The 13,233-nt window shown below is 29.6% G+C and overlaps 1 protein-coding gene and 1 pseudogene across 1 annotated transcript; both read right to left on the bottom strand.

The window, feature by feature from the left end:
• Positions 1 to 7,930: 7,930 nt before the first annotated feature.
• Positions 7,931 to 9,277, bottom strand: LOC113873399 (late embryogenesis abundant protein ECP63-like). Its single transcript, XM_027511500.1, has 2 exons — positions 8,390 to 9,277; positions 7,931 to 8,179 (listed from the first exon to the last, which is right to left on the bottom strand). Exons 1-2 carry the CDS (start codon positions 9,275 to 9,277, stop codon positions 7,931 to 7,933), a joined length of 1,137 nt encoding a protein of 378 aa, XP_027367301.1.
• Positions 9,278 to 11,129: 1,852 nt separating this feature from the next.
• On the bottom strand, positions 11,130 to 12,675 carry LOC113870872 (annotated as a pseudogene).
• Positions 12,676 to 13,233: the final 558 nt, after the last annotated feature.

Raw genomic sequence — 13,233 nt, 5'->3', positions numbered from 1 at the left:
AGGAATAGAACAATAATGAATGGTGTACGAAGAAAAGCTATAAATAGATATGTATATGTGTTGAATAGAGGTGCAACATGCATGGTCGTTTTATTTGGTAACTCTAGAAGAAGGCCAAGTGTAAGCCATTTGAGAGGGTTTGGGTCACTCTGCTTTCAACATATACAAAAGTGAGTATACAATTTGGTGTTAATGTTTATAAAAAAAATTATTAATATAGTAAGTTAATTAAAATTTACTTTTACAATAATTAGATCTTTTCTTTAAAGAAAATTGATTATTTATTAAAAATAAAAGGAAGAAACAAAAATCAAATAACTTTTTTGGAAGGAAGTAAAAAATAACTTAAGAACTTGTAATAATAGACTAAAGTTCTGAACAAATCGTAAAAGCTATTTCCTTTGTTGACAAAATAGTAAAATTATAATCACAAAGCAGAATTAAGTGTAACACCTTTATTTATACGTAGGTAAACTTTTTTTCTTCAAAAGAACCAAATATTATCAAACATGCTATAAATTGTTTTGGTTATCTTATTTTTAGAAATTTTTTTGGAATTTGACTTTAAAATAATAAATAAAAAGTTTTAATGAAACAAGTTTTTTTATTCTTTTATTTTTGAAATCGCGATAATTTTCATAGAAATCTCCTTTTAATTTTATTTTTTATTTAAATAACAAAATGTAAATTTTAATTTTATTTTTCATAATTTTCTCACTATAAACACAATCAAAGAGTAAATGATTTAGTTGTCTCTATGAGTTGCGTCATTTTCTTTCCTATACATATCTACATAAGAAGAATATAGAGAAGGAAATGATTGAACCTGGTCACAGGTCAAATCCTAATCGAAATTGGCCTTCTCCACCGTCCACACGGCTCAACCCTGGCTGCTGCTGGTAACTGGTAAGCGGTGTCTCTATCACACGTCTTTCACTAACTACGTACCATAAAATAAAACTTCACTGTTACAGTTTACTCCCCAGTGAAGTGTGGAACACGGAAAATTAATCTCTGGTGCAAGAGGGAGTTTTGTTGGTGAGTTTATAATTACCATGTTGAAGAGTGCTTATCACATGGCTACAGCTCCAAAATCTCGGGTATAAATTGTCGTATTCCTCGTCGCAACTGCCAAGTTTATTTTATTTTATTGTAATTATATGTACAAATGCAAGTGGTCCAATAATAGATGTGGAATGGAGGTGCAGCCACACATGGCTATGAATTCGTACAGCAACATGAAGTGAAAGAAGAACCTCTCCAATTTAAGATTTTTTATGCGTTGGAAGAACCCAAATGATGAATAATGGAGAGGTTGGTCCCGCGCGAAATAAAGAATTGATTACTTATTAACCTTAAAGATAACCAAAATAGAATATGAAACAAAGAGCTAATATTTCTTGTTTTTGGTAAAACTAACATTCTTTACCACCCCTTTCACGTGTGTATTTTTTTTATTATATATATATATGAAAAAAATATTATTTTACCTTCATGATTTAGATATAAATTAAATAAAAAATTAAAATTAAGTATAAGAACACTTTTTATTTATTATTATTTAAAATAAGTTAAGTTTTAAAATAATTTAATAAGATTTTTAATTAAAATTGTTGTTAAAATTAATCTAATTAATTTATGAATAAAAATTAAATTTGATTTTCATAATTTACACTCTTTTGTAATTAGTCCTTATAAAAAAATATACATTTTAATATTTAGGCAAGATTAGCATTTTTGTCCTTGAATTTTAGAGTATGTTTTAATTTTATCTTCTAACTTTTTATTTATTTATTTTCATCGTCAAAGTTTAATTTTTTTTCCATGCTTATAATTTTAGATAAACCTAATAAAGACATCTTATTTGAATCAAAAGTAGCATAGACATCGTTAACTAGTCTCACTTGATCTTTTTTATTGAAATATCTTTCTCACACATTGTTTGAGACACATTTAAAATAGAGAAATTGTCATCGAGTTAGAGACAAATTGAGTAGAAAAATTTTGTTCATGAAACATAAATTTTAGTAAGATAAAGAAAAGTTTGGAAAAAATACTAAAAATTTGAACTGATGTTAAACATTAATATTATACTGTATATTTTTATATTTGAAATGAATTCGATATAATTATAATGAAAGTGAGTTTTGTGGTCTTAGACTCATAATATTGTTGAATTTTTAAAGATTTTGTCTTTTTTAAGTTTAGGTTTATTTTTAAATATTTTTTAATAAAAGTGAGTTAAGAAACTTTAATGAAGAGGCATATAATTAACTCCTAAAGATTCTTTCAAAATATTACAGTAAGTTAAAATTTTCTTCCAATCAAAGATAGATGTAATGTAAATAATTTGACTTTTAACATATAAATAATAGAATCTAGACAAAAGTCAATTGTAACTATGATGGAAGAGATAAAATTTTATCTAATGGAAATGAGAGTATGAATGGAAAGGTTATATTGTTCAATGAAGATATATTGTCAAATATTTTAAAAAGGTTACAAAAATTTCAACCTAAATCAAGATGGTGGTTGAGTAGGTAGTGCTTGTAATATTTTAATTTTTAAATTTGATTCATTTTAGTCCTCTAAGAATTCTTAATGTTTCATTTTAGTCCTCTAAAATTTTTTAAGGTTCCATTTTAGCTCTCTAACTATATTACAAACATCTACAACGGTCTTTTAATTTAAAACTTAAATTAAAACTTAGAGCATGTTTGTTTTGATTTTTAAAAATAGTTTTCTCTTTATAAAAATAAAAAATACACTTATTTCTTATTTTAAAAAAGAGAATTTTTTTTTGAAAATTAAAATAAACATGCTCCTAGTCTTCTCTTTCTATAGTCTGGTGAACATATTTTTGAGGTTAAACATATCAATATAATTAGAGATAAATTTATGATGAACCTTGAAGTAAAAGAATATTCTTGCAAATTATGAATGTTTACTAGATTACTTTGCTTTCATTTTATTACTTGCATGAACTATGTAAATCTCAATATTGCATATTATATTCTTATTTATTACAAGAAAAAAAAATATTATACAACATTTTGTCAGCCCATCATATATCCAACTAATATATCAAATTTGTAAGAATCTACTCATTACCTTAATATCTTACTTCCATCAATAATGAAATAACTTGGGAGATAAAAGGAGTTAAGGGATAAAAATATAACTGAGAAGATTATTGAGAGAAATGCAATAAGTAGAAAAGGAGTATTTGTTAAATGCAATAATTGTAGAGTATGTGGTTATAACAAAATTACTTGCAAAGTTAAACCCTACTGGAATAAAGGTACCAACTACTCATACTCAAACTTAAAAGACTTCTTATATTCCAATTAATAATGATAATAAAGAAGATGTGTACATGACTAACTAACATATTTGAAATTATATTTTGTGAGGACAAGTATTTTGTATGACCTACGTTTTTATATTTTTGGTTGGATAATAAATTTTGTGGAACTTGTATTTTGTTCCTTTAGTTTTTCATTATGAACTCATTATATTTTTTATTGGTATATTTTAATCAATGTTCATTTTCAATTGTCATTATATTTTTTCTAACATCCATATTTTGTGATAGAAAATATGTTAAAAAAAATTTCCATTAAAAATAGAACATATTTTGACATTTATATTCTAAGATAGAACATTATCTCTTAATCAAAATACTAATATAGAAATTACATCCCTAGCAACCCTTATACAATTCATAAGACAATGATTTTCTGCTAAATTTTGTCTATAACAACACCATAACTAACACATGAACCACTACATTAATACTAAAAATATAAAAATAATAATAATATTTTTTTGTTAATTTTGAGTAAGTTTTGAAGATGTAAAATTTTTCTTGTTTGTCTCAATAATGCAATTTCATTATCTTTAATTTCATCATCTACCTCCCAGTTGAAAAATTCACAACTCTAATCAAACTAAAAAATAAAAATAAAAATAAATTAGTAATACAAAAATAAAAAATTTATTTATACACAAAAATAAAATCCCATTATTTATCCTTAAAAAATTATTTCATAGTTTCAAAATTCCTAAAAATCAGTTCCTATATTTATTGTTATTATTACCATGTGATAAATATTCTTCAAATCATAATGACAAAATAGATATTGAGCACTTCAGAGAACACATGATTATAACTTTTTGAATAATTTTTTAAATAAAAAATTTTAAGTTTGACTACTTAACTTTGTTTAGACTATTCTAAATGCTACATGAGATGTTTTTGTTATATAATATATATAACAGATTTAATGGAAAGAACAAATAAAAAAAAATTTGATAGATTAAAATGAAAATAAAAAAAATGACTAAATCGAAACTTATTCTAAAAGTAAAAGATGAAAATATTAATTTTATCTAATTTTTATATAAATATTTTATTATGATTTACTTCAAGTTATAATAATATTCAAAAAGATTGAAGTCAACAAACAATAACTTCTATTAATAATTAATAATGTTATATTAGATAGAATTAAAAGTAAAAAGTTTTAGTAATAGAAGTTAATCCAAGTAACAAATAACTTAATATCGCTTAAGTAAGGTCTTAGGTTCAAGTCCTCAGTGGTATGCTCATTCACCACATTTAAGTACACAACCCAGATCAAATCTGAATTAGAATGGATGAGAAAAAAAAATAACAATTTTTATATAGAAAAAATATGATTTTTAAAGCATAAGAATAGTTTATAGTTGAGTAGTAACTATGAGAAATAAATGCATATTTTAATTTTAATTTATTAAACAAATTTTAGTCTGATCGCTTTTTACAATAGCCTATACCTCATTTATCAAGTTAAAAAAAAAAAGCTTACTTGATATTTAACTCTCATGAAGCAAATAAATTTAGCTGATTAAGTAAAAAAAAAAAAAAAGAAAACCATTCATAAGAATAAAAAATAAAATTATTGTCTAAAGTTTAAATAACTATTTTAACGATGACTAAGTGAACATTGTCTATTTATTTTGGACTAAAACTATTACGTAAATAGTATAAATAATAATAATTTTTGAGACATTAGATAATAAACCTCAACACACTAACGACGTGATCTATAACTTAAGCATAATTTAAAAAATATTGACAAACATGAATAAACAAAGGTTTAATATTACACTTTTTAAAAAGTATGAATAATTGATATATTTTAGTTCTTAAACCTTCAAATCATGTAGTAATATTTAAATTTTAAAAAAAAAGTATATTTGGACACACATTATAGATATTATATACTCATTTAAAACACAGAAGTTATTATAAGCAAGATACGTAAACGCGAAATTAATTACACACAGCATGACGTTTGAAGAAATAATGATAATGTAATATGTGTGTAATGTAGAATCTTTGAAATTATATTCAAAAGGAAAGACACCAGTTGGTGGTTATATAAATATGTGGAGATCATAAATTGTCTAAATAATTAAAAAGTAAGTATTTTAATTATAAATAATAAATATTCTGTATATTAAATAAATTAAATCAAAGAGGTAAAAAATTTAAATATATATATATATATATAATTTAAATTAAGATTGAATTCAAAAGGTGTTAAATGCTCGATGCATTCAAAGTTACATAAGGGGGAAAAAAACTAGCCTCTAAAAACACTCACTTAAGATGATTATTAAAAATATTCTTATTTAAAATTAAAAATTAGAATTCATAAATTCTATATAAAAGTTGATTAACTTTCCAATGGTTTGAAATTAACTTTGATGGATTTAAATTTTAAAATTAAATCTTATGCGTTTAGAGATGGATTTACATTATATTTTCGGTCATCTCAAAAGTCACATGGCTTATATTCTTTTTAGGTTTTAATTTTTTAACAATTATGAATTAATAATAATTTTAAATTTAATAGATAATATTATGTATAACATATACTATATTTATATTTTAAAATATACATTATAAAATATACCTTAGTTTAATTTTATATTTGTTTAATTTAACTATATAGAATATTAAAAATAAATAGACCATGTTCACAAACTCAAGTTGACTCAGTCTCATCTAATATGTTACTGAATTTTTAATTGGGCTAAAAATTGAGTTCAAGTTAATGATCTTATCAAAATTTAGAATCAAACAAATACTAACATAAACTTGTCCAAAATTAAGAAATTTGAGCCTAATTCACTCTCAAAAGCTTTTCAAAAGCTAATAAGAAGAAGACTATCGAGGAGGAAGACTCCCTAATCCCTTATAAGAGTATCATAGCTCTATTTCTAACCCTTAACACAAAGTCATTCCATAAATGAACCTAGCACTGCATGAATGTTTTTGATTTTGCACACAAATAGGCTTCACATAGGACAGATGAAGTGAATGAAGTACGAGTGGCAAAGGAAGCATATCTGCGTTGTGTTTGCCAATGAGAGACATTTGAAATGGGTCGGTTCAAACTTTTGCACTTGTTTTAAATTTGTTGTTTTTTTTTTTTTTTTTTGTTGATTGTAGTTTTACAAGGGATCAGTATCTTTAAGCTGATATTGTGCCTTTTTTTTCCAATCATTTTCACTATTTTAAGCATACTGAAAGATTGAAAATTTTCAATTCTATGTTTTTTGGGCCTAACCCAATCTAGTTAAATTTTTGTTAACCCAATCTGATTTTTTTAATGATTATTTATATTATAATCATTTGAACTAAATCATAATTTTGGAGAGAAACTAATAGAAAACTAGTTAACAATAACATCTTGAATTTAGACTTGAAAAAAATGGAAGTATAGTTTTTTTTTTTAATTTTTAATCCATAATAATTAAAGCAAAAATTTTTCATATTTTAAAAGAAGCGAGTCCATATGCGTCGAGAGTCCAAATGAGTTGGACTAACCCCAACGGATAGTCCAAATTTTTGCACAAGCCGGGAGCTGGGCTGGGTCGAACCCTTAATATGTTTTAAAACATTTAATGTTTACTGTTTTTCAATTATTAAATAATTACTAATAAAAACTTTATTGACAAAAAATTCATTAATGAAGCATACAAACACAACTCATATTCAATTCAGGTCCCAACCATTATCCAAAAGAAGTTTTAGATGACTTGTTTTGAATTTAATTTGTTTTGCAATATTTTTGTATTTTTTTTCAAATTACACTTCATTAACATAATTAAAACATTAAGGAAAGAAAAATTCTCCTCCATCACTCCTATATCGTCTTCAACACTACACCAAATCGCAAACGGAATATGACCTTATTAATTTATAAAGGTTGGAATTCGACTATTGCAACATGGAATGCCGATTGATGTAGCGTCAATCACAATTGGACTTGTCAAAAACGTAACCGGCATTGAAAATGCTACCACCGTGATCTTGGTTTGTAATGCCATGAACAAAGCTATATTATAAACTATTCCCATATATATACATACATATATTGAGATCAATGAAGGGAAGGGTAGAGTTGGTTGTCTTTTTGCTTATCCACACGTTGGACGCAATGTAATATAATTACTGAAACCCAACAAGACATTCTAGAAACTTAATGACAAAAATCCCTTCAAATAGAGACATGTCACTTCTTTTATTCTTGGAATGTTTGGTACTTCCGAGCAGAGGTTGAAGGGGACGCGGGAGTCACTTTTGGATAGATGTTTATTGTTGGAGAAAGAGGTGAAAAAGTAATGGCGAAATGTATGTATACAAAATAAGAGAGAGAATTTTCACAACAGTGCTGAACAGTTTTTGATTTTGACACGGTCTATAATCAATAAAGCCCAGAACCAAATTTCAAGACCATATATCTTTTCTGCAGAGAAAAGCAATCCGTAAACAACCAAACGAAGAAGTAAACAAGCAAGTTTTCATGACATGATATATAAATATAGTCTAGTACACTACATTAACTGCCACATCTTCCACTGATTCCATCACATCTTATTTATTACGGCGCTCCACATTGACGTCCCCTTCTTCATCAAACCGTCCCACATCGTTGAATGTCTGACCCGTCATCTGATCCGCCGCTTTCAGCGTTTCCGCCACCGCCCCCGGCCGACTCTCTTCCACTTTCAAGACAACTTTATCTCCACCCTTTGCATCGTCATCCCCGTATCCTTTACCTTGCATTCTCAGTTCTTCCATTTTCCTCCTAGTAGCTTCTTCACCTGCTCCACCCACATTCTCCTGCATCCATATCCACATCATCAACAATTAATTAGTCATACAAGTTAACACTACCCATTACCCACATAATTTTATAATTTCTTAGTAATTTTTGACTAATAAGAACATGTGTTAGTATTGTTCCTATTACACACAAATGCACCCGGGTAAAATATTGTACAAAAAATTATGTAAATTTTTATACATAAACTCACAAATTAAAGGTGATACCTTGGGGTTCTCCTTTGCCTTTGCAGTTTTCTGCTTGGCTGCCTCAGTAGTCTCTGCAGCCTTGTCCTTAGCCGCATCCTTCAGCTCAGTAGCCTTGTTCTTCGCAGCCTCAGTGGCCTCTGCAGTTTTGTTCTTCGTTGCTTCCGCAGTCTCTGAAGCCTTATCTTTGGTTTCGTCTTTCTTGGCACCCAAGTAACCCATAGCCCTTTTAGCCGCATCAGCAGCTGAATCCTTTAACTCTCCAAGCTTCCCCATCGTAGCATCCTTCCCTTCTTTTGTCTTCTCAGCAGTGTAATCCTTATACTCACCCATCTTGTTCATTGTAGCGTCCTTTCCCTCCTTTGCTTTCTCAGCTGCATAGTCCTTGTACTCTCCACCCTTCTCCATTGTCTTGTCCTTAGCTTCCTTAGCCTTCTGAGACGCGTAATCAGTGTACTCTCCCGCTTTTTTCTTTGTTGCATCTTTTGTTTCCTTGGCCTTCTGAGACGCGTAGTCAGTGTATTCTCCAACCTTTGAACCTGCTTGGTCTTTGGCTTCCTTGGCCTTTCCTGTGGCAGAATCATAGATTCCAGGAGACTTGTTTGCTGATATGTCTCTCACTTCCCCAGTTCCTACACAATCATTATCAACATTGACATGATGAACAACCTCTGTAGTACACGAATCCGCAGGTTCCTTTTTGCCAACAACAGCTTCCTTAGCATTCTCGTAGGTGTCTTGCACGGCCCTTAGGACCGACCCAATTACACCGCGCTTCTGTTGGTCCAGTTGTTGTTGGTCCTCAGCTCCCAAATTACGCTCTCTTTCTCTGTTAACTTCCTCAAGATCCCTTGCAGCAAGTTTTGCTGCTGCTTCAGCTCGTTCCTGCTGTGGTTGCCTTGATGCCATTGAAGTTAATGTGCCTGTTTAAACAGCTCCCGATTCTGATTCACTAAAGTGTAATTGATGTATAGAGGTTGGTTTTGAGTTTGTTATGAGAAGAGGGTTTGATATATAGTATTATATATATATGAGTGGATGAACTGGGGAATGGGTTAAGGAAAGAGTTAGCTGAGTGAGTAAAACGTGGGTGTATAAGGAAAGCACCACGTGGCGAGAGGGGGGCGGTGGATGGACATTTGGAATGCATGCTTTGGAGGTGTGACACGTTATGATGAGATGCTTGTTGGTGGTGACATGTATCTTATATTGAAAGCATTTAATGTAAACATATCTGAATGAGTGTTTGTTGGGGGAGAAGTAGAGAAAGTGCGTAGGAGTAAGAAATGGTCTTCAACTCTGACTTGTGATGACAGGTCGGTTACTCGCACGGTCCCATAGAAACCTGACATGCACGATGAATGCTGTATGGTAAACTCAATCGTGGCATGTTAATATGAGAATGAGTAACCAAATCAAACTCAAACCATTCTTCTCACCTGTTCATCCATCTTTGTTTGATTGTGTATCGCATGTGTTGGCTATTCTTTATGAGAAATTCTCAGATGGTTAGGAATTTCTTTTAACTATGTATTCAGTACTATAATACGTAGAAAGAGCTTTTTTTTTCCGTGCTTTTCCGTTTGACTGGGTCAAAAGTATTTTATATGGTTTGTTTAATTTTTATTTTACGAACTAAGTACTTCTGTCTTAAATAGATTAATAAGATTTTATTTATTAAAAGTTAATATAATATGTTAATATTATTAATCTATTTAAAATTAAGTTAGTAGTGAATAACTTAGATAAACCTTTTCGTAGTTATAGTAAAATATACACTCTTCACAGTGGACAACCTGGTAATTATCATCTCCCTAAAATTAGTTATGCCTTCCCATACAACTGCGGGATCATGTCTACAATAGACATTTATTGTATGCGTGTAAAACTTTTCGAGAAAAAAATAATTCTAAATATTTTTTATTTTATAAGTCATCTTATTTATTAAAATAATAATAATAAATATATTATATTTAAAATAATATTATTTTTGTATAATATTTATTTTATAAAAATAGTAGAAAAAATACTCAGAAGATTAAAGTAGAAAGACAGAGTAAAGCTATTTCAGTAATGATACTTTGAAAGAAATTGTAAAAGTTTTTATAATTTAAGAGAGAAATAAAAATCAAATAAAATTTATGATGGGATAAAAATAAAAAATATATAAATTATAAATTTTATTAAAAAATGTTATATATGTGTGTATGGTTACTCAATTTTTTATTCATTGTTGACCAAGACAAACTACAAGTGTTTTATCCAATACGATTTCAATCACCATTTTGGAATGATTTTATTCAAAAAGCGTAAAAAATGTTAATTAAAAGAGTAGAAATAAGAGAAAAGGAGTGAAAAGTCTCTACTCTTGTTTATTTGAGCAGAAAAGAATAAAAGAATATTAAAAGTTTATAATAATAATAATAATAATTTAAATTAATAAAAAAATAATATAACTTTTTCATAATTTTAATATTTTATTACATTAAAATTATTTAAATTAAAGTAAAATGAACAAAAATAAACGTAATTCACCCCTCTCTCTCTCTCTCTCTCTGCAATGCCAAAATTTTCATTGCGAATCTCCTTACTGTACTTTCACTACTTTAGTAGAAGACAAAAGCACAAAAGACAAAGAAAAAAACGTGAATTTCACCCTTAAATCACTTTTTTGGAATTTTCATGCAATTTGGCCACATCCAAACAAAGCTCTGTGAAGATTCCTGGTGAAAAGCCTAGAAATAGACATAAATAAAACAACTTGGATTGACGGGAATAGAATCGCACATTCACAGCATATTACATTGGCAACGATGACGAGTTAGCTATTGATGATCATTGATTCTGAAGTTGAGTCTTCTAAGCCACACAGAATGAAGGATCATATGGAACAGATCGAATCGCTTCGGAGGAGAATGTACCTCAAAGTGTCTCCTAATTTGTCCCCCTCTTCTGTGCATTCTTATATATTGCCTCGGTGAAATACCCATCAGAATCTCCTTCAACTTGGGAATGTCCTTCACAGAAACCTCAATTGAAAAAGCGTTCCAATTCCAAACGTCACTGAAGGGAGGGACATAGTGTTCTGAATTGAGCACTGGAACACACCCTTGTATATTGCTTCCACCACTATGGGTCTGGCCACCTCGTACCCACTGGGACAGAGACAGAACTTGCTGTTCATCAGCATCTTGTAGTACGAGACACCCTTTGGAAGATACGTGTGTACCTGAATATCTTCATCCTTGTTTTCCCAGTGCTCAAGAAGAACTGGCCTGATGGGCCCATGAAGCCCACCTGCAAAGAAAGCCAAAACTGAACGTTTAGAGGCAGGTGAGACATGAACGAAACCGTTTATTGAACCAGTTCGGAGGTTAATTTCGGGTAATGAAACATCCTTTGCAGGGTTGAATCGCTCTGATGTGTTGGCATTCCAAAGCACACGAATATAATTTTTTGTACAGGTAAGGTGCGGCTAATGATGTGCTTGGCCCCTAAAGAAAATCAAATTAATTAGACAAATGCTAATCAACATCAGTTAAATTAAAAGATTTTTGTCAAAAATATATAATTAATACAGCATTTTGGATATTGATTAGTAAGACAAAATAATTAATATATGAAATAATTTGTGCTAGTGAGGGGTTGACTACTCACCCAGTCATGGCAAGAAAGCATGAAGTGATCAGCGCCAAGGCTTCGATTCCAATAGCGATATTTAGTAGCAATGAGATTAACATAGTCATTGACATGTTTTCTAAGGGGCCAAAGTCGTGTGAATCGGTTACATAGACGAATTTGACCATCATTACGACGCTAAATGGAAGGAAAAATACGTGTGCTTTTTCAGGATTTCTTGTTCGAAAACGCTCATTCATTTCAATAGCATGGATGAAGTTCCCCTCCGATGAGTATATGCTTCTACATGGTCCGTGATGGAAAACCGGTAGATCCCCTTCTTCGTACACGAATACTTCGAACTGCCTCTCCATTTCTAAATAGCTCCTGTCATATATAGCAATTCATTATATTTGGGAGTGAAATCACAGTGCATAATTGAAATTGGCCTTTACGAAGAGAAGCGCAAATTTGATACTGGATATGGTTAAAGGAGGACAATTAACGGAGAAAATAAAGCCGTGCATTATGTACCTGTGAAATGCCTTAGCATTCAAATACATAGGACCTATTGGAACATAGTCTAGATCTTGTGTTCGATTCCAATTTCTGGCTTCTCTTATGGCAGCTCAAACTTGTGCTAGAAGGGCTTCGGTTCTATCTAACATACTGAACTTTCTTTTCTGCATCTATCACACCTCCTGATTTCAACCCTGCCTTGGAGACATTGTAAACTTCAGTTTCGTTCTACCCAAAAAAGAAGAGTCGTCAACTTCGGTTAAATCTGTCAAATGCTAAGATTTGATTTAAATCATAATTTAATAGTGGAATAGGATCGAATAAAATATTTTTAAAATAAAAGCTAATATTAAGTTTTGAATAACACACCTGTCAATATTCAAATTATATAAAATTTAATATACTAATCATGAAAAAAAAATATGTTTTTTCATTTGACACTAACGTGTGTATAACAACAAAATATTTACGTGAAAGATGCATGAAATGATAAACTTGCATGACGTAGATGAAGGGAAAATCCCAAAATTAGAAAGCACGTGAGTGCATGCTTGTTGACAAATATTAGTTGTCACTTCAATCCACTTCTTTGCACTGTAAAGATTCTAAGATTTGGCTGTATTTTGAAAAAAAGAATTACGTGAAATCAATATAAACCTGTCATTATATTTATGAATATATCTATGTAGATAAACCAAAGATTTCCTTACCTTATTTGGAAGAGAAGT

This window comes from Abrus precatorius, unplaced genomic scaffold (genome assembly GCF_003935025.1).
Source record: "Abrus precatorius isolate BTA unplaced genomic scaffold, Abrus_2018 Scaffold7, whole genome shotgun sequence".
Lineage (NCBI taxonomy): Eukaryota > Viridiplantae > Streptophyta > Magnoliopsida > Fabales > Fabaceae > Abrus > Abrus precatorius.
The sequence above is the reverse complement of the archived record's forward strand: the minus strand, read 5'-3'. Positions and strand labels throughout refer to the sequence as shown.

Bases quoted from the DNA above. Each gene is read 5' to 3' on its own strand.
- LOC113873399 (XM_027511500.1), bottom strand. From the start codon at position 9,277: ATGGCATCAAGGCAACCACAGCAGGAACGAGCTGAAGCAGCAGCAAAA. The intron at 8,180-8,389 runs GTATCACCTTTA...ATATGGATGCAG, and splicing joins AGGCAAAGGAGAACCCCAAG to GAGAATGTGGGTGGAGCAGG.